This window comes from Grampus griseus (genome assembly GCF_964374135.1).
Source record: "Grampus griseus genome assembly, chromosome: 19".
Taxonomy (NCBI): Eukaryota; Metazoa; Chordata; class Mammalia; order Artiodactyla; family Delphinidae; genus Grampus; species Grampus griseus.
In genome coordinates, this window is record NC_139013.1 from 55,548,589 (window position 1) to 55,575,453 (window position 26,865).

At 54.2% G+C, this 26,865-nt stretch overlaps 1 protein-coding gene across 5 annotated transcripts; it reads left to right on the forward strand.

The window, feature by feature from the left end:
• The first annotated feature begins 4,145 nt into the window (after positions 1-4,145).
• On the forward strand, positions 4,146-26,197 carry IRF8 (interferon regulatory factor 8). 5 transcript variants are annotated; one of them, XM_082677230.1, is made up of 9 exons: positions 4,146-4,202; positions 7,758-7,932; positions 13,698-13,881; positions 16,340-16,428; positions 17,785-17,890; positions 18,983-19,033; positions 23,501-23,887; positions 24,480-24,595; positions 25,142-26,197. In XM_082677230.1, the coding sequence occupies exons 2-9, from the start codon at positions 7,759-7,761 to the stop codon at positions 25,316-25,318; spliced, it is 1,284 nt and encodes a 427-aa protein (XP_082533356.1). In that variant the 5' UTR covers positions 4,146-4,202; position 7,758; the 3' UTR covers positions 25,319-26,197. The 5 variants fall into 5 exon arrangements, with proteins under 5 accessions (XP_082533356.1, XP_082533357.1, XP_082533358.1 ...); XM_082677231.1 differs by lacking the exon at positions 4,146-4,202 and adding an exon at positions 4,232-4,287; XM_082677232.1 differs by lacking the exon at positions 4,146-4,202 and adding an exon at positions 4,368-4,491.
• Positions 26,198-26,865: the final 668 nt, after the last annotated feature.

A 26,865-nucleotide genomic window follows, 5' to 3' on the forward strand; every position in this document is an offset into this window, starting at 1 on the left:
GCCAATCCAGAGAGCAGATGAAATTGGGAACGTTAAAGCCCAAAAGAGGAAAAAGAGCTTCCACTCCTGCATGTTTGGTATCTGACGAAGTGAGCCTGCGTGCTGGGGCTGGGAGGACAAGGAGTTCCCAGGGGGAGAGAGACCCCTCCCTGGAAGACTCGGCACCCCACCTGATCCGGATTTACTCCCACCGTCCTCCAAAAGCTGGCCTGCAGCGGCTCCTTTGTCCTTCATTATGAGCCCCCAGCCTAGCGAAGCGCAAGAAAACTCAGCCCACCCTAGTTAATGGCAGGTAAATGCACCTGATGAATACAGCCACGGTCTCCTTTGCAACGAGTGTCGCAGGTTTTGCATGTCAAAAGCCCCCTCAGAATTAGGAACACGTGCAGAGGAGTTAACACAGCAGGCTCGAGACTGGGGTCCCCAGAAGGGCCGCCTTCCAGGGTCGGCCCTCAGCCAGTGTCTGGGAAGGTGGATTTGGGGAGGGTCCCCCCCTCCCAGGACTGATGAGCGGCTCCCTGTGCCTAGGCCGTGTGTACAGACGGGGGTGTTGGTGCCGGACTCCTGCTGTCCTCCTGCGAGTCTGGGGTTTGGGTGCGCGTCAGGCAGAGGGTGCTCGTGTGAATGGCCCCCCGAATAAAGACCCCGCGCGCTGAAGCTCTAACGCATCCCTGATGGACGACGCTGCACACGTGCTGTCACAGCTCGCGGCTGGGGGAATTTAGCGCGTCCTGTGCGACCCCACTAGAGAGGATGCTGGAGCCTGGTTCCCCCGGACTTCACCCCCCAACCCCTACCCAGCCTCTGAGCTGATCGTGCTCTGCATGCTCTCACTGTAATAGATCAGCTGTGATGACAGCGCTGTGCTGCGTCCCCGAGTCCTCCTAGCGACCCACTGAACTTGGACGTGTTCTTGGAGACCCCACCTCAGACCCCCAACTCATATATTGGAGCACAGAGATGAACAGCTGTGCTTCCAGCCCCTCTTCTGTTGCTCCGCCTGAGATCTTGCAGTGAAGTTACCCTTGTTATGTAAGGCACCCCTAATTCAGTGCTGTGCTAAGTAGGGGTACTGAACCAGAATAAGATTTTACCCTTCATCTAAAGAAGCGTTCAGTGAAATAGTTCACAAAGGCTACATTAAGTCCCAAATTTATTATGTTGGAAAGATTTCAGTGTGGCTGGAGTCTGGTGTTTTGAAAATGAGGGTCAGTGAAGGCGGGAGTAGGAAAGATGACTTGAGGTGGATGTTAAGGGTGTGGCAGGCAGGACAGTGGCCCCTAAAGACACCCACAGCCTAACCTGCGGGCCCCGGGAATATGTTACCTTACAGGGGCAAAGGGGAACATGGTTGCTGATGGAGTTAAGGTTGCCGATGGAGTTAAGGTTGCCGATGGAGTTAAGGTCAGCCGACCTTAAGGTGGGGAGCGTGTCCTGGCTTGTCCGGGTGGGATGTGTACAGTATATGTGCCTAAGGTGATCTCAGGGTGCTTGAATGTGGAGGAGGGCACACGGGCACACGGGTTCTTGGTACCACCACCAAGCACCTCCGTTGTCCTGTAGATTTCCAGGGCAGGAGTCGGAGCCCTGCTGTCGGTGACTTTGGTTTTCTCAGGAGAGCTGACACCTGTCCTCTCAGCAGACACGCTGCAGAGCTCTCCTGAACCCCCCTTGCTGTGCTTGGGCTTGGAAAGTGTGAAGGGAGAGGTGGGGACTCAAAAATGGAAACACTGTCTCCTAGGAAAGCTTTTCACCAGTTCCCTTCCCTAGTCGCCAACCTGCCCCAACCCACAGAGCTCACTCAGTCCCCACTAATCCTAAGAGGCAGGAACGATTAGGTTGACCCGTAGGGAACTGTCCTTTCTGTAGATGGAAAAACAGTTGAATATTGGCGATTTCATACCGTTTAACATAATATTATCATCAACGCCATTAGATGGATGAGGAAACTGAGGCTTAGGAAGGTTAAGTCATTTGCTCAAGGTCACACATTTAGTGAGTCAGGGCACGTAGACTTGAACAGGGGCCTGACTCCAGAACGTGCTGTTCTAAGTGTGGTGATGGGCTGCTGTCTCCAGAAGGGGCTCCTGCTGGACGATGGGGAGAGAGAAGGCTGGGAGAGCACGGTTTTCAGACGCCAGGACGAGCACCTGGACCTGCCGTGGCAGCCACGGGGAAACCAGTGTACGACGGAGAGGCTCAGGCTGGGGGGGCGAAGAGTAGGATAAACAGGGACGTGAGGTGGAGGCAGGAAGGGGAGTGAGTCGGCTGCTGCGGAAATCACGATGAACTCTCCCACGAGTGGGAGATGCTGGAGGTAACTGAAGAGGAAGGCGTGACCAGGGATAATTTGTTGTTTGCGTTTCCTGTCCTTGGCACCGCCTCTAGCGCACAGTAGTGGCTCGATAAGTGCTCATTGCATAAGGGCAGAGCTAAGCGGATAAGGTCAGCAGTTGTTCCTAGCAGCGAGGAATTACCCCGTTGAAAATACAGGGTTTCAGGAGCAGCTCTAATGCAAGCCAGGGTGCTGTGAACAGTTCCTGTCATGTATATAGTGACACCTACTGCCAATAATATATGCTGGGACCCTTCCACCAACTTCTCTATACTTGTTGCTCTTATCTTTTTACTTAAGTGGCGCGTTGAGCGGAAATTTGATCACACATCATTGTGCAGTGGACAGCGTTTATAGGTTAGTAAATCTGGGTAGGCTTAAGGGGCACATAGGTGGAAAGAGATGCGGATAAACGTACATACAGGCTGTTGTAAGAACTTCTGAGGTCCCAGGCGTGAGTTTAGGATGCTTATCCCCCATCATAACAAACATATCAAAATACTCCCACATTGTCTAAATACTCTAAAAAGAATTTAAGCTTTAAAAAAATAGTTTTCACTAGAAATTATTTGGCAATGGGGTACTCATTTAATTTATGATTGCCTTGACTGCCTGGGAATCGTGGTATTAGGAAATTCTTACCAAGTGATTTCTAACTCACACATGGTTTTCAAATATAATGACATGTTTATCAATAAATTACAGTTATGAAGTTGACATGTTATATTTCAGGGATCTTTCTTTGAATATTTATTCACTTCAGATTTGCAGTGTATTTTTTTGCATTTGGGGCCTAATAAAATTTCTTTTTCAGTCCCACACCTTTTCATAGGTCCTTGAAAAGCCTAATGAAAAAAATGGCCCGATGAACACTGCTGCTTGTGTATGATTCACCAACTAGGCATAAAAGTCAATGAAGAATCTCGCTTTTCTCTATTCTAAGGCTACCCCAGAACAGAACATGGGAAAACAAGTCTTCTTTTCATTTCCAGGACTTTGTTTCTCATTTCTGTTCCCCCACTCCACTCCCATGTTTGCAGTAAGTGCCCGCTGACATGCAGGAGAGGCTGGACGCTGACACAGATACACAGGGGACCCTTCTCAACACAACCCATGTTTTCTGGGGAAAAGAATTTATGATGAAAATTTCCCTAGTTGGACATTCTAGCCTTAACAGCTAGACACTGCCGCTTTTATTTCCCATGTTCAGAGGGCAGTGGTTTCAGACACGTCTTCAGCTGGCCCACAGCAGCTCCAGGAACTTCGGCCACACTAGCAGAGATGGTGGTGGCGCGGGAGCCACACTGCGGGGACCGCTGGCCGTGTGCAGCACCGACCTCGGGGCCCCTACCATCCCAGCCTTGACCTGCGCTGTCAGACCTCCACCTCGGCCCCGACCTCGGCCAGCTGACACCCACCATCCACCGCACAGCCCTGACCTCCGCCATCTGACCCCCTGCCTCAGCCCCAACTGGCCTGACTTACGCCATCTGGTACCCACCATCCGCCCTAACCTTGACCTGGGCCGACGGACGGCCCCCGCGGCCCTCGGGAATTCCTGCGGACACTCCCGGGACCCCCGGAACGAACCCCGGAAGACTCGCGGACCGTTCGGCCGCCGACGCCTCCGAGCAAAGTGATTTCTCGGAAAGCCGAACGCTTCGAAGAAGGCGGGCCAGGCGCGCCGCTCCCATTGGGCGGCCCCTCCCGCCCTTCCGCGCCTATTGGCCGGCACGGCCGTCGCTCTGCGCGCCGGGCCCGCCCCCGGCCTTAAATTAGCGCGGGCGCCCGGGGCCGCGGCGCATCTCCGGAGCTCGGCGGCGGGCGTGGGAACGCGGGCGGCGGCAGACGGTTGGCGGCGGCGCAGGTGGGCGGCGGGCTGGAGCACCAGGGCCGCGGACGGCGGGCTGGGGGTCCTGGGCCGGGGGCGCAGACGGCGCGCGGCGGCGCAGGTGGGCCTGGGGCGCGGGCGGCGGCGGGCGGCGCAGGTGGGCCCGGGGCCTGGGGCGCGGACGGCGGGAGGCGGCGCAGGTAGGCGGTGGGCTGGGAGCTCGGGCCGGGGGCGCGGACGTCGGCTGGCGCGGAGGCAGCGGCCGTGCAGTCTTGGTCTGTTTTCTCTCTCCTCGTTTTCTCCTGAATCCGAACCGAGCATCCAGGTGCGGCTGCTCCCAGAGATTGGCTGATGCTTTAAATAATCTCGTTTTTCTTAAAATCTGGTTTGCACGGAAAATTTTAGAATGGCTCGTAGAAAGCGGGGAAATATTGACCCCCTTGTTATAAGACCTGCTCCTTTCCCGCTCAAATCCTGCTCTTGGAACCGGGCTGGAGTCATAACTGTGAAACTGCCTCTTGTCCAGCCGCGCTGGTGGGGTTAGATTGTGAAGCGGGGCGGGCTGGATTTTTAAATTCTCATCGATGACAAGTAAGATTTCTGAGTGCGGGTGGAGGTCCTTTGCTTCCGTAATAGCCCGGTCGTTCCTGGCAAGAAAGTCTCCTTAGGGCTCACAGCTAAAAGAGCATTTTGGTGTAACATGAGCCCCAGGGCAAAGGGCAGACTTTTCTAAGGTGAGGTGTGCTCCTTACCCAGAGCGGTGAAGTGCTTTGTGAATGGAAACTAGAGACTGGATTTTCCAGAGTTTAAACTACCCCCCAGCGTACGAGGGATGTGACCCACCTTTTCTGAAAGCCAAGTTAGGAGCCAGCCCTTGAATGACAGTCCTTTTAGATTATGCAGTTTCCTCTCGAGAGAATTGGGAGAGGTTTAGGTATTTCAGCAAGATGGGGACCAGAAGGAGAAATGGCTTTTGTGCTTTGGGTCTTACGGGTGTCCGGGGCAAATGACCAGGCGCCCTGAGAGACGTGGGGAAGGTGAGTCCTGCACCTGCGCCACCTCTCAGGCCCTTCCTGGAATCCGGGTTGGGTGGGCCCAGGGCAGCCTCTTATCACCTCCTGCCTGGGAAGCCTGATCGCCGGCCGATTTATAGCTAATGCAGATTAGCTCCAGATAGGACTTGGCCATAAAGAGAATTATTACCTAAAAATCAAGGAAGAGGAAGTTTTAAACATGTGACTGGGCTTATAAACGTTTCCTGGCTCTGTATTTGGTGGGATTTTGTTAGTGTTCAGTAAATCGTTATGGATCACACTGTAAGAGAATCTTAGGCTTTTAACGCCACTTAGAATCTTGGAGGGGGGGGTTCGGTGACAATTCAGGTGAGCTGTCCATGTGCTGAGATCCTCTCACTTAACCGTGGCTTTTCTCTGCAGGGTGAGTAAAACGAGATCCTGCTGGGGGCCTTGGGGGTTGGGATGTCTCTCTGGGCCTCAGAGTTTTGTCTTTTGAATGAAGCGGGGGCTGGATTAGATGATTTCTAGAGTATTTTCATGTTCTCTGACTCACTCTTCCTCTCAATGCCATTCTCTTACCTTTTTTTTTTCTTTTTATAAATCACCACGAGATTCGTCCTTAACAGTTTGGGGGTTATGAATCCGTTAGAAATCCTGATGAGAAGGTGTTGACCTGCTTTCTAGAAAAATGCCTGTACAAACGAAACTTTGCTTTTTATTTCAGGAGGCTCCTGGAGCACGGACTCCAGTTTATGGACTTTGTACTAAGGGGGTGAGCAAAGTGCTAACGAGTGGGGACATTTCATTTAATCGACAGATGCACAGACACCAGCCTTCTTTTGTGTTCTGACCCCTTTCGCCCTCCTCCACACAGCTCCTTCCTCAAGTGAGGGGAGATGCTCCATCTTTCCTCCAGGAAAGGCCAGTGGGAATCTCTGCCCTGCCAAGTTATTTTCTGGGGTGCGTGGTGGTGTTGTTTCATCTCTCTCACCAGGTGTCCCTTCCACATCTGTCCCTTCCAGTTTATAAACACGAGGGACTGTTTTCAAATTCTGGGACTTCTGAGATCCATGCACTTTGCCGATGAGGAGAGCCTCAGAGAGATGGTCAGGTGACTTTCCCAAGGGCTAGTTAGAGAAAAGCCTTCGCTGGGGTCTACAGTTTCCAAATCGAAGTCTAGTTCCCATTTCACACGCTTCACTCCTTTTGAATCCACAAACGGGCAGCTGGAGTTAATTGGATGAAAAAGTTACAGGTGGCGCTCATGGGCCCTCACCTCCTCTCCTGCTACCTGGGACCTGGACCCCTTCACCGACCGCATAGCCATCTGTGGGGTGGCTGGAGTGTCCAAAACACACACACACTTCTTGCTTTACGGACCAGGATGGCTCTGGATGTGACCATGTTCTTAGGGATGTTATGTCTTGTCACTGGTGATTGTTTCAAATTTGTTGGCCTGAAGCGGTCACATTTTAATCGGAAGAACTGAAATGCTGATTTTTTTGGGGTGGGCGTCTGTCCAACCGCCTAGGGGATTTCCACCCTGTTCTTGTAAACGTGGGCTGTGAGTCGATACGGCACGGTCGCGCTCTCTTTCTCTGTGCTGTTGGGAAAGCTGTCTGCTCTGGCTAGAATGTTCTTCCCAAGGGTGTCTTTGGGCGCCCGGGGTGTTGAGGCCCCCAGATTCTCGTGCATTCTGGGAGAGGCTAGCTTTGCTCTGTTCTGTCACTGCAGTTTTTTTCCTCACTCTTGTCCTCTATCTCCCAGTTTGTCATAAGAGTTCCTGAGGAGGAAAGTTGGGACAGTAGTAACGTGTTGTTTAAAGAGAATCTTCTCAGGTCCAGGCACTGTGTGAGGTGCTCTGTATGTGTCGTCTGAGTCCTCACCATGACAACGCCCGGTATCTGCACTTATCCTGGTGTGTCAGCCAGCGTAGCTGACACTCCGAGGTTAAATGACGATCCAGGCTCACCCAGCTGAGAGATGGTGAGACTTGAATGGGACCCCAGCTTGGTCCCATTCCCAAACCAGCTGTGAAGGGGCAATCTAGAAGGGATAGCCTTGAGGATTTCTTGTTTCTCGGAGAGCACAAATGTCATGTTTGCTCACGCATGCTGGTCCAGTGGGGCATTAAGTCATGGAATTGGCTCTCAGAGCGATGGACTGCTTATTGAGGGCACCTGAAAAGGTGAAAGTGATTTCCCCCATCTCCTGCTAAAAATGGAACGATGAGTGATGCTCTCAGATGCGGCTGTGTTTGCGTGAAACAGAACAGGGGGTGAAAGCTGGAAAGAGCACAGCCAGAGCCTTAGTCGGGGCCACATCTGTGAGGCACAGCTGCAGATTTCCCAGCGAGCTTTCAGTTTCCATTCGGGGTTGGAGGCCCTGGAAGCCGGCATTGTCTTCTCACAGCAGGTGGCCCGGAGTTCCTGGATCCGTGGGTTTCCCCCAAGCTGGCACCTGTGTCGTGATCCTCTGATTTTCCTGTTAGCAGTGCTTGGCTGTTGAGTACCTGGGGTGCTGTGAGTGATTAGACGGCTATGTAATTTCACAGGCTATGTTTTCTCTTTCCAAGGATGTGTGACCGCAACGGCGGCCGGCGGCTGCGGCAGTGGCTGATTGAGCAGATCGACAGTACCATGTACCCAGGGCTGATCTGGGAGAACGACGAGAAGAGCATGTTCCGGATCCCTTGGAAACACGCTGGCAAACAGGATTACAACCAGGAAGTGGACGCCTCCATCTTCAAGGTAGTGGCTTGGCCTCCCTGCCACATCGTGAGCTCCTGGTGCAGCTGTTGAGTGATTGATGTCTTGCTTATTTGCTTGAAAGTTAATCCAGTTTTTTTTTTTAAAACAAATGAGTGCCGAATGTGTCTCAAAAAATATAGTAGGTGATTGTACACCTGTCATACGATTTCACCACTTTCCCGGTATGTTGTATATTGTTGGCATTTTCCGATGAGGAAGACGGAGCACTTTCTTCCCTTGCGCTACCATTTCTTTTGCATGAGGACTGGCAAACACAGAGAGAAAATACTTCTTTTACACTGAGACCTTCTCCCCCGGGCTGCCCCCTAAATTCCATTTAGAATTCTAGGAAAGGTTTAATTCTTCATTCTTTCAGAGGTGCTACTTCTGCTTGGCATTGTAGGGTCAGCTCAGATGAGAGAGACACCATCTGTCATCACTTCTGGGACCAGGTCATGTGGGTGTCCTGAACCTGCAGCTGGTGTCTAAAACTGGTCCACTTCCCTTGAGAATCATCAGTACCCCAAGCATGGAGCGAGCTGCCGTGTAGTTCCACCACGTGCACTGAGACAGCAGCACTGACTGAGAGTTTGCTCTGTGCTAGGCCCAGCCGCACGTGTTTGATTTGTTTTCCTCTCACACAATCCTATGCAGTAGGTGCCGTTCCTGTCCTTGTTCTGTAGAGGCTCCAAGAGGAGATGTGACTTGTCCAAGATCTCCCAGCTCTTGGATGATGGAGCCAGTGTTTGAACCCAGGCATCCCAGCTGTGAGCCCAGGCTCCCAACCCCTAGCCGTACCCATCACCTAGATCCAGGCAGAGGAGCCAGGGCAGCCCAGCTCTGCAGCCCAGCCGGGTCATCAGAATCCCCCATCGGTCAGCAGGGTCACAGAAGTGCGGGCTCCGCCCCTTGGGAGACTTGGAGCCCTAGGTCCAGGGTGAGGCCAGGCCTCCATGTTTGCAAACAGACATAGCAGAGGTGATCCGACTCCGAATCTGGGTTGCAAACTGCTGCTACATGTGCTTGTTGTGTGGGCATTTGGGGGCCAGAGTCCAGGAGGGGAGAGTGAGTGAGTGTGGGAAGGAGCCAGGAGGCTGAGCAGGGTGTGGGGGGCGCAGAGCCAGACCCAGGCGTGCATGAGTGAGGGGAGCAAAGGCCTGCAGGACCCCAGCACAGCACTGGACCCTTAGCTGGGACGACGGTCCCCAACACAGCCAAAATGACAGAGATTATACCTTGGCCCCAGAGCAGAGCACTGATAGGTCAGAGCTGGCTTGTGAGGCATTTCAGTCCTTCACGTCTCTGCCTGGTGTTGCAGGGGGGCTGCACGTCTTAGCACTTCTGTTACTGTGTAGCGCGGGTCATAGCTCTTTGACAATCTGATGCCAGTTGCCTGCCCCTCCAAGAAAAGTGGGCGCGTGCGGACATTCTGCGCTTACCTTCAAGGGGGCTCTCGTGGCCTGGACATCCATCCGGCAGGCTCTTCCCTTCAGGGAGCCCTGGTCGGGAGCCTGGGCACTGCTCATGCCTCCTTTCTCCTCCTTGGTGGCCTCGTGGATTCCTCTCTCGGAGAAGATTTTTGCCTTTGGCATCTCAGGGAATTTCTCTTGGGAACGGCTCCGTCTAAATTTTAATATTGCCCAAGGTCCAGCCAGTCGATTGGGAATTCTCGATCATAGATGGCTGTGAGCCAGGGCTCCGCCACCCGGGGCCAGATTGTTCCTTGTGTGGGTCCATCTCGTGCACCTAAGAGGGTGTTAGCGGCATCCTGGCCTTGACCTTCTAGATGCCAGTAGCACCCTCTGCCCCACTGTGACGACAAAAAATGCCTCTGACATTGCCAGATGCCCCCGTCCCCATTGAGAAGCCTGCTAGGAGTGGGCTGTGGCCAGGATGAACAGATTGAAGCAGAGGCGTGGGGGTGCGAAGGGCACAGTTGGAAGCTGACCGTCAGTAAAACTGCTTCAGGAGGGGACTGGGGGCGAGACCAGTGGCTGCACAGCCCTGCTTGTGGCTTGCCGGCAGAGATGCAGGCCTCTCCTTTCACCCTGCTCCCGCTTTGCTCTGGGGGGTAATGAAATAGAGCCCCAGATTTATACATCTTATGCAATGTTCTTCATGGCCGTTTCAACAGCGTTGAGAAAAATGTGCAAGATTCCCAATGTTTCCGTTGATTACGCAGTCCCTCAGTGTGGCAATCTGAAATGAGTCCACAATCTCGGCAGGAATGGGGGCGGGAGGGAGACCAGGCGCCCACCCAGAGCTGGGCGGCCACCCGAAGGGTGACATCCTGGGCTGGTGGACATGCACGTGGTGGAAGACCTGTCTGGCCTGTCCCCAAGTGGTGCTTACTTCCATCCACCAAGGGGCACGTCTCTGCCCTGTCCACCAACAGAGTTCTGCTGTTGGAAGAAGCCAGCAGTCAGGCCTTGAGCCATCTTGGGGATTTTCTGTTTAAGTAGAGAACATTTCGTTGCAAACATTCAAAGAAAACCTTTCAAAAATGTATGAGTTAAGAGGAAAAAAATGAGCCTGCTTTCCTGACTTAGGGATTGTAAGAAGCCGCTTATACCAGAGAATCCTTCATTGTCTGCAGGTGTCATCGTGAGGGCAGCTTCGAGGTGTGGACCAGAGACAGGAGATTGAAAAAGACATTAGCTCATTTTGTATTATCCCTGACTGTATGATGAGGCCCTGATATCAGCTCATACTTACTCTTAAAAAAGTATTTTGCCTCCTTTTCATAAAGTTGAGGGGGAAGATCTAGTTAACTGAGGGTTACGACTCGTTAATTGTTCTGCCATTGACCAGGCTTTTGACAGGCCTGAATAAATTAGAACGTACTTCGTAGCAGATATTTCCAATTCAGCAGGCCTTCGAGGAAGAAAATCGCATTTGACTTTTAAAGCACAAAATGAGACAGTAATGTTTGTTTTCTGTTGTTTTTAAATTTTATTGAAGTGCAGTTGATTTACAGTGTTGTGTTAATTTCTGCTGCACAGCAAAGTGACTCAGTTATACATATATATATTCTTTTTTATATTCTTTTCCATTCTCGTTTATCACAGGAAATTGAATATAGTTCCCAGTGCTCTGCAGTAGGGCCTTGTTTCTTATCCATTCTGTATTTAATAGTTTGCATCTGCTAATCCCAAACTCCCAATCATCCCTCCCCCTTGGCAACCACAAGTCTGTTCTCTATGAGACAATAATGTTAAATGGGGAAGAGCCGGTGGTCCCGGGTTTAACGCTGGCTGCTGACGAGTGCAGAGCAGCGCACGGACAGGGGAGACGTGGGTTCTGGTGTATTCTGAGCCGCTGCGTGGCTGTTGACGGGCCTCAGATCCCTCTGTTCTGTCTAGCATTTGCTCTTGAAGAGTCCTGAGAGGTCACCCAGGTAAGCTGGTATTTTCGAGCTGGCCAGAGAGCCCTGCGAGGGCTCAGGGCAGGCTGGCGGTGGGGCACCCGATGCAGCCCGGTGCACGTCCTGACTGTGGGGCCCTGCTTTGCTCTCTGGATCTGGCTTTCCTGATGGGGTGAGCGTGAGCTTTGAATGGACGAGTGCCCACGGCAGTGCCCCGTGGGCTGTGCAGCTCTGGATACACCCCAGCCGGCCTAATATGGCCCCCAGATCCACGGTCTTCCAGTCCCATTGGTAACGCGGATTACCAGCTCAGTGGTTCTCAAATGAGGATGCGCGTGAGTCATGATAGTACTTCCTTAGGGGACAGTTGGTGGTGTCTGGAGATGTTCTGGGTGTCACAGCGGGGAGAGGGGATGCTACTGACACTAGTGGGTAGACGCCAGGGATGCTGCTGGACCTCCCACCGTGCCCAGGATGGCCCCCGCCCCGAAGAGTGATCCAGCCCCAAATGTCATTAGTGCCAGGTGGAGAAACCGCATTTAACGTAAATGCACATTTGAAATTACTGTTCAGTGTGTACACAGTTTACACTTAAATTTCTATGAAAAACATAAATCAGTGCTTGGTCTGTGACGCAGTTAATAAACGAAGAGAAAAGGACGGAAAAGGCTTGAAAGCCATTTACTTTTAAACATGTTTCTAAAGGGGAGTCCGGCGTCTGTGAGGAGGAAGTGACTGCGCGTGCTCACTCGTATGAGCAAGGGAGCTTCTCCGGTTCCTTTACCGCGGGTAAGACTGCAGACTCTGAGCTTAGGGCGGCAGCTGAGCAGAGAGCACAGGCACTGAACTTGTCTTACATCGGGGGAAAAGCCAGGGCGATTTTATAAATTTTATTTATTTATTCATTTGGCTGCGTTGGGTCTTTGTTGCTGCAGGCAGGCTTTCTCTAGTTGCGGCGAGTGGGGGCTACTCTTCATTGCGGTGCGTGGGCTTCTCACTGCAGTGGCTTCTCGTTGTGGAGCACGGGCTCTAGGCACACAGGCTTCAGTAGTTGTGGCTCGCGGCTCTAGAGCGCAGGCGCAGTAGTTGTGGCTCACGGGCTTAGTTGCTCGGCGACATGTGGGATCTTCCCGGACCAGGGCTTAAACCTGTGTCCCCTGTATTGGCAGGTGGATTCTTAACCACTGTACCATCAGGGAAGCTCTACCAGGACTATTTTAAATGGGAATCTGACTCAGGGTGTTATGGAGTTCCTGGCCACCTAAGTCAGAATCACTGGGATGTAGGCTAAAGATACGGGTTCCCAGACCTAACCCACAGGTACCCAAGGAGACTCTTGAGGGGCAGGGCCCAGGAATCGCATCTTAACGAGCTTCCCAGGGGATCGGTATATGCATTAAGCTTGGGAACACCTGCCTGCTGCTTGCTGAAGTAGAAATTCCTTGGGTTGGAAGTCAGAACAGCTGGTTTTTAATCCCAGACTGGGTCACCTTGGGGAAAGTCAGCTCTTAGAATTTCATTTTCCCCAGTGAGGGTTGAGAATTCCCTCCAGATCTCCTGTTATTTTAGGCTGGAAGACATGTCTGATTTTGCCTGACACCAAACGTTAGTTTCACCTGACAGTAGTGACCCTCTGATTGGTGTGTCGGTATTCCAAATTTGAAATCTAAAAACTGTGCCCATCCACGTGTTTTTAATTTTTTTTTTTTTTTTAAATACTGCCCCATTTTACATTTTGACTTAAAGTTTCCAGCTTTGAATTTCTGGTCCTAGTTCAGATTCTAAGGTTTGGAGAGGTCAGAAAACAGAGCTGTAAAAAAAAACCCACAGAGAGGGAAAACATTTGTTTGCATTTTAAACAGTACCCTGGGGAGCGGTAGGGGAGAAGGGGGTGGGGAAGGTTAGAATGAACGCCAAAATGCAAAACAAAATTTCTGTTAAAAGTAGCAGGGCAGTGGATGACCACATTCAGACTTCTTTGCAAATGTTCCCTTTTCGTGCTGCGTTGTAGCTAGAGGTTGATTTGAAAAAGCAACAAATTGTTCTTTGTTTTGAACATTCGAGTGAAACCATGTGCAACTTCCTCTTTGCGCTGCTTGACCTCAGGCTCCTCCTGGCCCTCTGGTCCCGGGGAGGATTTGCAGGGGACAGATCCAAGATCCATGTGTGTGTGTCCTTGGGCCTGGGTTCGAGTTCTGGAACCCCCTCCCCCTGCCCCCAGCCCCGACCTGGGTCTTTTCACTTCTGTCAGAGGAAGTGGTCTGATTGGGGTCCCTGAACCCTGAAATCCTTGACTGAGGACCTTCAGGAGGGCGAGCAGAGCAGGGCCTGCCCGTGGCCCTGGGTGTGCATGGTCCCGGGGCCAGCTGGGTACTTCATGTGTTTTCTTTCCTTCCTTCAGGCCTGGGCCGTTTTTAAAGGGAAGTTTAAGGAAGGGGACAAGGCCGAGCCGGCCACATGGAAGACGAGGTTACGCTGTGCTTTGAACAAGAGCCCGGATTTTGAGGAAGTGACAGACCGGTCCCAGCTGGACATTTCTGAACCGTATAAAGTTTACCGAATCGTCCCCGAGGAGGAGCAAAAATGTAAGTATCCTTTCTTTATATCCTTTCTTTATGGGCACTTGGCCCAACGGAGGCCGCCTGGGTCTGGGGTTCGAGTCGCCGCCCATGGGGTCCAGCTAAACAAATAGTTCTCTCCTTTATGTCAGCAGAGGTTGAGGTCTCCTTCCGCTGACCTCACCCACCATCTGCCGACTGTGGCAGCTTCCAGTTGAGAGGCAGCGGACGGGAGGAAGGGGCGGGAGACGGGGTGGCAGCTGGCATTGCTGCTCGCTGACTGTTGGACCAGGAGCGAGTGCTGGGGCCTCCCTGGGGCTCAGCAACGGGCTTGGACGGGAGCAAGGCTCCCCGAACAGTGCCGATGAGGGATTCCTTTTGTTTTCTAGCAGCTCGCGGAGCAGGCTAGGAGAAAATAAGGTGGACAAAGGAGGGATGGCTGATAGGGGTTGAGGGCAGAGTTCTTGAATGAACTTGCAGGTGGAGCACTGTTGGCTTCATTGCTGGAGACGGGATATGCTTCTAGATATTAGATCCTGACCGTTGTTTGGGAACCCCCAGCTGTGATAATTCCTGAAGTCTCCTCCCGCTGTAAAATCCCAGGAAAGCAATTGTGAGGAGATTAAAGCAGAATAGCAAAAACCTGCCTCACATCCCCCCGTCCTGCTGTCCACGCTCTGCTCTGGTCAGACATCACTAATCGATCAGGATGTGTTGAGCTCAGATCGGGCCTCAGGCGTTTTCAAAGTGCTGTGCTCTGCAGCTGCTACAGATTAGAGCTGGCCCAGGAGATGAAACCTAATTACCACCCCTAGTTAAAACGTTCTTTCAACAGGTTGACTTTCTTAGCCATTTGATGTAGCCGTTAGAATCTTAGCACAGCATCCTTTCCTCGTAGCTGCTTAGTTAGTTGTCCAGTAATGCTGGGAAGAAAACAGAACCCTTGAAAACTGCCTAGGGCTGGGCAGGAATTCTGAGTTTCTGAGAGGGCTCTTCCCACCGCAGGGAGGTTGAAAATGTTGATACATAATTTTTAAAGTTAAAATCGTGACTCTCAGAAATAAATGGTGAGCCTGGGGTGGAGAGTTGTTGAACTCACTAACGAGGGCACCAGTGTGCTGTCACCCAAGACTGCTTCACAGAACATGCCACGCAGGTGCGCACGGTCAGCGAAAGGCAGAAGGCTGAGCCGAACCTGTGAGTGTCCTGCCCGGGCAGCACAACCATAGCTGGGGGCGCTCTTCTCTAGTGATCATTTGTAGCTTAGTTGTCTGTGAATTAACACCTAACTCTACTGAGTCTGAACCCTCATGGATAATCAGTAGGAAGTCAAACAAACTGACGTTCCCCGTGGAGAATCAGATGGCCCTTAGGGGGACACCTCTTAGCTAATACTCTCGGATGCTCTATTGCCATCTTACTTCCAGTTTGGGATAAATTTTTCATCATCGCCAAGTATAATAAATTGTGACTTGAAGGAATAGAGAAGTTTCTCTTAATCCTCCCACCCACAAGGTCAGCCAAGCTTGAACAGGCAGGCGACCCTGGCTTGTTTATAGCCCAGAGCGCAGCCAGCGTCACCTGCAGGCGTGGATGTTACAGAAGCAGCGGTTCTCAGGGGGCAGAGAAGCTTTGCATTTGCATAATGCCTAGGTGGGCGCACTCTCCTCGGTACCTCAGGGCTTTGCTGGCTACTCTGGGGGTGCCCCACCTGCCCCCTGCTTCCCCCATCAGCAGCTTCTGAGTGATTTTTTCAAATCAAAATCAAATCAATATTCAGTCCGGATGAAACAGTGGGTCAGTTCTATAGATGATTGGGACTGATGAATTCCAGCAAACGAGTGTTTGTTGGTCATAATACATCTCACATGGATAAATGTAATGTGGTGAGTTTCTGGCTGGGGAAGAGGCCTGAGAGGGGGGAAGGAACTAGCCGGGTCCGGAGTGCTTGTCGTGGGAACACCCGTGTGCCTTTAGACGGTTCCCGCCGCAGGCGGGTTCCAGCCTGGGCACCCGCGGGCCTTTACGGTGCGCCGCGTGCGTGCACAGATGCACACACGTCTATTGGGAAAGGCCAAAATGAGGTTTCCTGCCCGTTAACTTTAAAAAAAAAAAGACTCCAACCTGCAAACACATTTTGCCGGGAAGTCTTTGCCTGTCTTCAGATGCCCTAGCTGGTAACTCTAACCTCTGTCAGGTGCAGAGTAGATCAGACGTGAGTTCATCTTAGATCTCAGCAGACAGAAGGAAGAGACCAATGCTGCCTTGGTTCTCTGAGTGGACGCAGCAGCAGCCCGCTTCCCGCTGACCAGATGACTGAAGCAGCATGGGAGAAGGATTTCTCGGCCTTTCCCAAACCACTGAAGACGCGTATTGGCTTCCGTTTCCCTCAGCCTAGCCTTAAGAAAAAGCCTCTGACTGTGGCCTTGATGACGGTTGTGATGCCCCAGTGCCGGCTGTCACGCGTTTGTCCGTTTTTCCGTAGGCAAGTTAGGCGTGGTGGCCCCCGGTTGCATTAGCGAAGCCACAGAGATGGAGTGCGGTCGCTCCGAAATCGACGAGCTGATCAAGGAGGTGAGCGGGGGCAGCGTTTCCGGAGGTCCGGCCCCGACAGAAGCTGCGCGTGTTCGGTGGAGAGCGGCGGGGAGCGGCACCATCCCGAATGCTCCGCCGAGGCATGCGGGGCCTCGGGCTCTCGCTCGCTCAGGGGTGGGGCGTGAGGACCCGCCGTCCTCGCGAGGCCAGCCTCGGCCCGCCGGTCAGCCCCCTGCAGCTTACAGCCTGTCCTTCATCCCGAGGGCTGGGGCTGAGCTGCCGGCTCTGCATCAGTGAAGTTCCCTCTAAACTTGTCATGTTTTACACGTGTTGAGTGGCACCATACATGCCCCTGCCTCTTCAGGCAGGCTGTCGTGAAAAAGTAAACGTTCTTTGCTGCTGGGGTTGTCGCCATGATACACATCGTCGTACAGCTCTCGCGCTGGGGGCTGCCTGTTTACTAACACGCACCTCTCAGTCCTTGATGGGTTGGAAAGCCGTATAACCAGGCTTATTAGAATCGTACACAAGCGCATAGTTCATAGGCTGTAAGTGAAGGCTTCATGGGGTCTCCTTAGGCAAAACACGTGCGTTTCTGAATACTAGTTTTAGCTGCCTTTCGCTGCGTAGCTGTGTTTTTTTGCACGTTGCAAGGCCGACATTGCCTAGCTAAAATTATTCCGCACGGCCTTGCAAAAGGGGGTGTGGGTGCTCTCCAGATTCTTCTCAGCGCTCACAGGGCAATAATAGAATCGGGAGTGCTTTGAGGGAGAGAACGCAGATAACACAATGCAGCCTCCTCCGGGCTGCCCGGCTCTCCTGCAGATGGCAGCTGGTGAGTCTCTGGGTGGGCTCTGGCAGACACCCAGTGAATTCCTGGCTTCACTCCTTTCCAGTGATGTCCCGTTTTCCATACAAGGCTTTCCAGCCAGCTCAGCTAAGAGAGGGCGATACTTGCGTTGGCACGTGAGGATCACAGCGAGAGCAGGTTTCAGAACGTTTTCTAATTGGATTTGCCAGCCTCCTTTAAGGAATGGGGCAGAGGTGGAGAGTCTAGACGTGGCGTGTGGAGTGAGATGGGCTGGAGCGCGGGAGACTGTGTCTGAGGTCACCGCGTGCTTCCCCAGGGCGTGAGGGCAGCTGCGTGACCTGGCCATTCGGTTTTGCAATAGGCACTTCCATGGAAAAGGCCAGTGGACACAGGAGGGGCCCCGCAGAGGCCAGGGCTTCGGTCTCGTGGTTTGACCGCTCGGCCTGGTGGATTTATTGTCTTGGATCTTTCAAGATGCAAAGTGAAACTTTGCTTCATCTCGTGCGATAGAGATGACAGCGTGGTTTCAGTTAAGTCTGGAAACCCAGTGACAGCACCGCTCTCCTCTCTCGCCCCTGCCCCAGCCTCCCGTGGACGATTACATGGGGATGGTCAAAAGGAGCCCCTCCCCGCCCGAGGCCTGCAGGAGTCAGCTCCTCCCGGACTGGTGGATGCAGCAGCCCAGCGCAGGTGAGGGCGCCTCGCCCCCCAGAGGTGTTCCCATGGCTGCCGGCCTTCAGGCCTTCACTCCTTTCTGCTTGGGGTGGGTGGGCGGGGAGGCTACCATGATCCCTATTTTCCTGAAGGTGACTGAGCCCAGAGAGCTGGCGTGGCTTCCGGGCCCGAGGGCACAGCCCGGCCACGCCTTCGCGCCCCACTTGCCACTGTCCCCTGGAGGCACAGTGTCCTTCCCGTAGGCGGTGGTGCGCCCCGCTGTGCCCCTGGGAAGGGTGGACGGAGGGGCGGGAGACCAGAGGGAAGATGCAGCGGGGCTCGTAGGTCTGTTAGGACAGTCTTGTGATGTGAGGACCCCTGAGAGCCAAGGATAGCCGAGGGCGTCTGAGATGGGGAGAGCTTGGAGCCCTGGATTCGAATCCCATGCCAGGAAGTTGCATATCTTATTCGAGCCTCAGTTTCCTTGACTATAAAATGGAGACACCGGGACCTGCCCCCCCCCCCCCCCGGGGTCGTGAGGACTAAGTGAGGCCTTCGCCCTTTTCTTAGCTTCTCATGCCCCCCGCCCCCGCTCCTTGAAACGACCCTCCCTCCGTGGGCACGGGCATCTTTGCCTCCTCCCTCGCCTCTTTGCCCCGCTGTCCCCTGTGGGAGACCGGGAGGTGACAGCTGGCCTAGCGGCCTCAGAGTTGGCCAGGCTGCTGGGGGACAGTGTCGCGCCAGGTCCCTGTGCTGCGGCAGCGCGACCGGGAACACTCGCTGGGCTCCGGGCTCCCCTCCGGGGCAAGGCCTGGGTGAGGGGCCGCAGTGCAGGGGTATTTCAGGAGCAGACCCTGGGGCAGGAAGGAAGTGTGGCCCCGTGGTGTCACGCCGACACACGATCAGAGATCCCACAGCCCGGGGGAAGGCTCCTCCCCCTGCCCACCCGTCGGGTTGAGGTCTGGCTTTATGAAACGAGGGTCGCTGTGCCGGGAGGGAGCACCCTGAATGCGGCGGAAGCCTGCGGCGGGGCCTCAGGAGCACGCACGTGCGGCTCCTAAGGAGATTGGGTCCCCGCACACGGCTGGGGGTCTGGCTGGGTCTCACGCTGCTTTTGTCTCTCTCCAGCAGGCCTGCCGCTGGTGCCAGGGTACAGCACCTACGACGCGCACCACGCAGGTACGGAGGGGCTCGGGGCGGGCCGGGGGCGGGCCAGGCGAGCTCTTTGAACAAAGCTCTACGGACCCGTGGGGGCCCACGAGGGTTGCGGACGAGCGCAATCCAGTGTCGGCAGTTGGGAGTCCGATTCCTTCTCCCTGTTTGGCTTGGGAGCAAGTGGTGGTCTTCTTGGGCTGCTTCTTGGGTCGGACCAACAGATCCAGAGAGTTCTTTCTGGGTGTAATTGTGCAGGAGGAAGAGCGTGGGCGTAGACACGCTCGAGGCCCAGCTCTGTGTGACCCCAGGTGGAGTAACGGAACCGTTCGGAACTTCCGGCGCCTCACCTATAAAGTAGGAACAACGGTGGCAGCCCCCTCACCAGAGTGCTCTGAGGTTTTAGCGAGTGTTATTACAGCTTTCTGGTAGGGACACAATTGGTCAGCGTTCCTGGGGTCAGTTTCCTTTACTGACATACCCTCTCCCACGCCCAGGCTTGTAGCGATCGGGATACTAAGGACAATGATGGCGACGACAGGGTGACGGTGTTGATGATGACGGAGGTGGTGGTGGTGGTGAAGCTGGTGCTAGTTGGGTGCCAGGATCCGTGCTGAGACTTTCACGGCCTCATCTCAGTACGGCAGCACCTCTAGGTAGGTGCTGTTACTGTTCCCACTGCACAGGCTCAGAAACCCTGTGTCACGCAGCTCGTGGGCCGCCGAGCTGGGCCGTTCCGTCTGTGCCCCTGTCCCTCGCGGGCAGAGGTGGCCTGGGCCACGTGGTTGTCTAGTGTTGCTGGGGATTCTGGAATTTACATTCAGGCTCATTGGTGGCATCTTCAGGGCAGAGGAAGGCGGTGTCTTCCCCAGTAGCTGCCCTGTTCTGTGAGAAGCGAGCGGCTTGACTCATCAAGGTAGACCACAGGACATTAGGGCTGCGGGCTTCGGGCCTCCTGGTGTAGCGGAGGAAACGGGGCTAAGGGAGCAGTGTCTCGACCAAGGCCCTCAGGGGACGGGTGTATTTGGGGGGAGGGTGGAGCCAGGTCTCACCCAGGCTAGAAGATTATAAAGAAAACAATCCTCCTGTTCTCAGAGCTCTTACGCATTGCACGGCAGCCCTGCGAGCTGGGGGCTGTTAGAACTCCGTCTTCACAGAAGAGGAAACAAACAGGCTTAGAGGTTAAATTGCTGGCCCGAGGTCCCACAGCTGGGAAGAGGGGTGCAGGGCTCACACCCAGGCATCTGGTGCGAGCCTGTTGTTGAGACGGCTTTATGCCTGGGTCACAGGGCCGTGGCCCAGGGAGTCTGCTGACTGATGCTTTCTGGGGGCAGAAGAGTAGCCGGGCACAGGGCTGCGGCATCTGGGTGAGCGAAGACAGTTTAGGGAGGAAGTTTCCCGGGTTGTTCCAGAGCTTCTCAGCGCTCCACGTGTGAGGAGACTCACAGCCACTCCCTCATGCCGAGAAAGTCCTAAAACGTTCTTGTAGAAGTTGTGGACTTCGGTCCCTCTGTTTCGTTCACACACCCACCGCTAGGTGAATAAGCTGGCAAGGGCAGAGGCAGTGAGTGAAGCGGACAGGTGAAAGGCGCCAGGGAGCGGTAAGGAGTGTGGCAAAGTGGAACCCCATGCCCACCGCGCTGCCCTGTGGACTCGCAGACCCAGCCAGCCTTGCTTTCCCCGTTTACTGTAGAGAAACCAGAGGTCTGGATTTTTATGTGAAACATCCCATGTAAAACGCTGGCTACAGACACGTGTTGACAGCACCCCACTGTGCTGGCGGACCCACACGCGCCTCGGGCCGCCAGCGTGTGCTCTCGACTGTGTCGTTGAAGTGACCAGGGTCAAGGGCATCGTCTGGAACTGTCAGGGTGGCAGGCAAGGAGCTGGCCTGCTGGGGAGGGCTGGGTCCAGGCCCCCAAATTAGCAGTCGCGTCGTCGGGGCGAGCGCCTTCACTTGTCTATGCCCCGGTTTGCTTACCTGGAAAATGGTGTCGTTATGAACAGTCTCCATCTCAAGGGGTCGCTTTGAGGACTCAGTACGCTAATGGGTCCCCACCACTGGGCTCAGCACGGTACGGCTGTGAGACCAGGGATGGGACGTAACTTCAAGGGTCTTATCTGCGCAGCTCGTCTTTTGTCCCGTTGTCCCAGTTTATTTAACCATCGCTTACGCGGTGCTTACACGTGCTGGACACCAATGCGAGCCCACGCTGTCCTCACAGCTGCCCAGCGGGGTGGGGCCGTCGTCTCCACTCTGCTGACGGGGAGACTGAGGCTCGGAGTGGTGGAGCCGCTGCCCGGGCCACCCAGCTGGGGCCACACGCCAGGCGCCCAGGCTCCAGAGTCCGTGCCCCTGACATCTGTGCTGAGCCGCCAGCGTGGTCAGACTGTCCCCCAGCAGGGCTGTCCTCGGTGGGCGAGTGGCTAAACCGGGCGCAGGACGGGGTTGCCGTGCGGCTCTTAGATCCGCAGGAAGGCTGGCCTGCGCTCCCCGGTGGCCGGGCTGAGGCGCTTCTCCTCCGGGGCCTCCACCGCTCGGCTGGAGCGGCCGCGTGTCCCCGCTCAGGCCTTGCCAGCCCGCGCCGCCCCTCCGCGGGGGCCATTTGCACAGCCCTCCTGGGCCTGTCTGGAGCACCTGTGCAGCAGCCGTTCACACGGCCCAGAGGCGCTGGCATGAGATAAGGCCTGGGCGATGACAGGGCAAAGGGGCAGAGCGGTGACAGAGTCAATCTGGAGCGTTTCATCCATTTGGGACAAAGGTCAGAATTGCTCTGGAGCGTGGGGAGCGGAGCGCGGAGCATTAGGCGGTGCAGACACGGCACGTGGGGAGGGTGGTGAGCGGGGGACGAGACGCGGGCTGGGATGCGGGTGCTGCTGAGCCCCCCCGGGCCTCAGTTTCCCCAAATGTCAAGTAAACGCGTTGGACTGGACCACCTGAAGCCCTGACCCACAACCCCGCGTGATTTGGGAACGCCGCTGAACTCCGACGCGAGAGAAGACGGAGCCTGGGGTATGGAGCAGGGAGTTGTGCCGTTTGAGCGGAGCCCAGCGGGCGGGTCCGAGGAATCAGGAGTGCACGGCAGCGTTAACCCAGGCCAGGCGGGCTGCTCGTGGGGCCGCCCCTGACAGTGGGGCAGGTGGTGTGCTGCACAGCTCTCTGGGGCACCCGGAGTTGGGCCACTCACAGCCTGTGTGGCTCCAGGGGCAGCCCTCGGCGGGTCCGGGGCACTCGGAAGGTGCCCTGAACTCACCAGGCTCATTGGTAGTGTGTGTACTTCTTGTAGCTTGAGGTAGTAAGATGCAGCTCCCTCTGGGGGTGTCCCTGGACTGCCTGTTGTCTTCACTCTCACCTTAGTTTACAGGTTCCCAAACAAACAGTGGTCACGTGAGCCCCGCCTTCGCAGTTGGTTTTCACATCTGGGTACCGCCTGGACTATTATTAATGTCTGACTTTTCTCTAAGTTTCACTTTTAAAAAATGAAGTTTAATTTAAATGGGGACCATCTGTCATGGCCTGTACAGGTGGAACCAGTGCCACTTGCTGTAAGTAGGAACTCGGCGGCCAAAGCAAAGCCAGTGGCAACCAGACACACTGTTCAGAAATCCTGGCCGTTGTATTACCCCCACCCAAGGCTCAGAGGCTCAGGTTCTCTGCCTCGTTTGAAAGGGAGGTTGTCAGAATTACGTGTTAAGGGTCCATCGGCACCAAACTAGGGCTTTCTTTCTGTCAGAGATTGAGAGAATATTGAAAATGGAATAACCTCTTCATTTATGTAATGCTGTCTCCCCCCGCCCCCCAGTCATCTTACGTGTGGCACATTTTGGGAAACGTTGCCTTAATTTGAGAACTTTTCAGACTTCTTCCTGAGAACAGGTTTGGAGGAAAGGTTTTGCAGAGATTCTTAATTGGAAATTCAGGGAACCCCAAGGCGACTGTGAATTTGTCAGGAAAAAGGTGACATCTTTGTTTTCACTAACCTGGAAATCAGATCTAGCATTTCCTTCCCTTATGAACGGAGGCAGTACTGTGTGTGTGTGTTTGCGTGTGTACGTATATATGTACGTTCATGTACGTGCACGTGTATATATGTATTATACATCTAGTATAAATCGTATGCTGTGTACATGATAGTGGTAGAGCAGGGCCTGTGAGATGGAGTTATTTTCCGAAGAAGAATTTAAGTTGTCACAACATCGTTTACCCTCAGCCGTGACTTGTAAATTAGAGACCGTCCCCAGAGGGAGGGAGGACCCTCCAGCAGTTTTTACTATTTTTTGAATCACTGGCTTCCTTAGCGATTCTGTGTATTTATTCATGCTTATAAAAACATCATTTCTAGAAGGGGTGCGTGAACTTCCCCAGAATGCCGAAGACTCCCAGGGTTAAGCCACCCCCCCCCTTGGGAGAAAGGCAGGCTGCGGCCATGCTGGCACAGAAGGGACCGGGGCCCCTGCTCCCGCGGCCCCTGACCTGTTCCCGTCTCCCCACAGCCTTCTCCCAGATGGTCATCAGCTTCTACTACGGGGGCAAGCTGATGGGCCAGACCACCACCACGTGCCCCGAGGGCTGCCGCCTGTCCCTGGGCCAGCCCGGCCTGCCCGGCGGCAAGCTGTGTGGGCCCGAGGGCCTGGAGCTGGTGCGCTTCCCGCCGGCCGATGCCATCCCCAGTGAGCGGCAGCGGCAGGTGACGCGGAAGCTGTTCGGGCACCTGGAGCGCGGCGTCCTCCTGCACAGCAGCCGGCAGGGCGTGCTGGTCAAGCGGCAGTGCCAGGGCCGCGTGTTCTACAGCGGCAACGCCGCGGCGGGCAGGGGCGGCCCCAACAAGCTGGAGCGTGACGAGGTGGTCAAGGTCTTCGACACCAGCCAGTTCTTCCGAGGTCAGTCCCGACCCGCCTTCCTCCCACCTGTGCGTCCAGGGGTGGCCCGCGGAGGAGAGGCCCCTCCCTGCCTGACTCCCGGCGTCTAGAGGGGGTGCCCGCAGAGGGGGCGCCTGTGCGGTTCTTTCCCTGTGCAGCTGTCGGAGGATTAAGGAACTTAGCGCCTTGCCACGTCGTTGGGGGCTGTCCCCGGGCCCTGGGAGCTGGTTACTGACACAGAGTCTCAGGCCCCAGCTCGGGCCTGCGCGGTCAGAATCTGCAGCTTGGCAAGGTCCCCGGGCAGCCGTGTCCACCTCCTGAGACAGTGACCTTGTGCACGCCCGCACGGGAGTGCTGCCCGAGGCTGCCGTCATCCTGGGAGGCGTGTGGCTAGGATCCCACGCCCGCGAGTTCCTCCTGGAAGGTCAGGACGTGTGAAATCAGTCACTCTGGTCCCCTGAGGCTGCTGGCCAGAGAACTCCCGGGGGCTTTCTGTAGAAGGGGCCCCGCGAAGGGGGACGAGCTCAGGTGCGGAAGCCCTGAGTCCACCTGGCCCAGGGGGTCGCGAGGCCAGGATTCGCCAACACCTTGCCCTGCGCTGGTGTCCCTGCAGAGCTGCAGCAGTTCTACAACAGCCAGAGCCGGCTTCCCGACAGCAGGGTGGTGCTGTGCTTCGGAGAGGAGTTTCCAGATATGACCCCGTTGCGCTCCAAGCTCATTCTCGTGCAGGTGAGAACCGGCGGCTTCAGGGCTCGCGTCCAGACCTTGCAGCCTGCACGTCTGGCTGGGGACCAGGCAGCAGGGCCCGGGGTTGGGGGGGGCTCCACCCGCGTGCAGGCTTGGACGAGCGCTTCGGGTGGGGGAAGGAGATGCTTTCTTTTCACCCCTTTTCACCCCTGAACTATCTTCTCATGTTCCAGGACTCTCAGAGTCCACGTTGTTTCCCCTCCTTTTGTTTAGGTCGTTGTTTATAACTCAAAACCTCCTTTTCAGAAGGAGTCGCCCCTGTTCAGTTGTCTTAAGGTCTAAGTTGACAGATTAGCACTTTGCCAGCCCTTGTTTAACTCTAGTCAAAGCAATGAACTCTAACTGGTGGAATTCTGGACCCTGGCTCGCCAGACTGGAGCACTGCGGGGAGAGTATACAGAGGACTGCTTGCTCCTTCATCCACTGGCGGCCTGGAGGTTCTGATGGATGGCTCCAGCCCGGGGTCATCAGAGAGGCCCACCTCACTCCCCACCTCCATCCCTGACCTTGTGGTGCATGTCCCTCCAGGTCGAGCAGCTCTACGTCCGACAGCTGGTGGAAGAGGCTGGGAAGAGCTGCAGCGCCGGCTCCGTGATGCAGGCTCCCGAGGAGCCCCTGCCAGACCAGGTCTTCCGCATGTTTCCAGATATCTGCGCCTCACACCAGAGACCTTTTTTCAGAGAAAACCAACAGATCACAGTTTAAGTCTCTCTCTTGGGCACCCCGCCCCGCCCACATCTAGAATTTCATTATTACAATTACTGTCGTAATTATTTAAGGATGTGGATCCCTCTGACCTGGGGTGGAAGGCTTTACCCCTGCTCTTCATTTAGTAAGGGCGTCCTCTGAGGACTTGACAGGGAAACAGAGCTGTGCCCCACTTCTGCCGTTCAGGTGTAAGCATCGAAACTCGCACCAGATGCTCTGGAGGCTGTAACGATAACTTGTGATTAAAACGTTTATTTCCTGCATTTTTCCCTAATTACCATTAGTTGCTATGATTCTTTCAGTATTTGGGGATACTTGATATTTCCAAAGACCTGGCATTCAATTTTACTAGCAAATAGCTGTTTCCAGAACAGAAATCTGGAGTAGAAGATCAGTTTAAGTTCGGTTAGAGCTATAGAGTTATCATTTCATATGCTTGATTCAGTGAAGTGTCTTCTTTTAAGCATGTTAATAAGATTTAAAGAAAGACACCTGGATACCAGCCTTCCTTTAATAAGTGAAAGCACAACGCTTGGGTTTTTAGAAGAACGCATCGTCTTCCTAGAATTTGGTGCCAGGAGAGCATTTCCATTGTCAGGTGAACTGGTGTGTTTTCATCTTCAGACAATGAAAACTTTCCTTTGGGGCCTTTGTTGCCAGGAAGCTTAGAGCTAAGTTTATTTTTTCATTTCTGTAATTAAATCATCTGACATACCTCTCTCTTCTTCATTCTAAATGGTTTTGACCTGTTTTTAAAATATTTGTACTTTTAATGGCCCTTTTTGAGTTAATTAATTGTCCTATTGTAAACTGCCTTGAATCTTTTTTTTTATAAAGTGGGCAGGATGTACACCACGAGTTCAAAAAATAATTGTGGATGTGGCACCAGCTTTTTGATCGTGGCTTCGATTCAGTCAATCCATTCGTGGGCCTGCGATGTGGAACGTGGGAGGGCAGCCAGAGTCGACTGGGGAACACGGGGTGAGATATGTCAGCTTCTCACCACTACGCTGGTCCCCTAGCCCCAGTACTCCTTGCAGTCAAAGAAAGATGACCCCACTCAGCGTGGAGAAAAGGGAACCCTCCTACACTGCCAACTGGGGGGAATGTAAGTTGGTGCAGCCACTATGGAGAACAGTATGGAGGTTCCTTAAAAAGCTAAAAATAGACTTACCATATGATCCTGCACTCCTGGGCATATATCCAGTCAAAACAATAATTCGAACAGATACCTGCACCCCTATGTTCATAGCAGCACTACTCACAGTAGCCAACACATGGAAGTGACCTAAATGTCCATCAACAGAGGAATAGATAAAGAAGGTGTGGTACCTATATACAATGGAATACTACTCAGCCATAAAAAAAGAATGAAATGATGCCATTTGAAGCAACATGGCTGGACCTAGAGATTATCACACTAAATGAAGTTAGAGAAAGACAAATACAGTATGATATCACGTGTATGTGGCATCTAAGATACAACACAAACGAACCTACCTGAAAAAGAAACAGATTCACAGAACAGAACTTGCGGTTGCCAA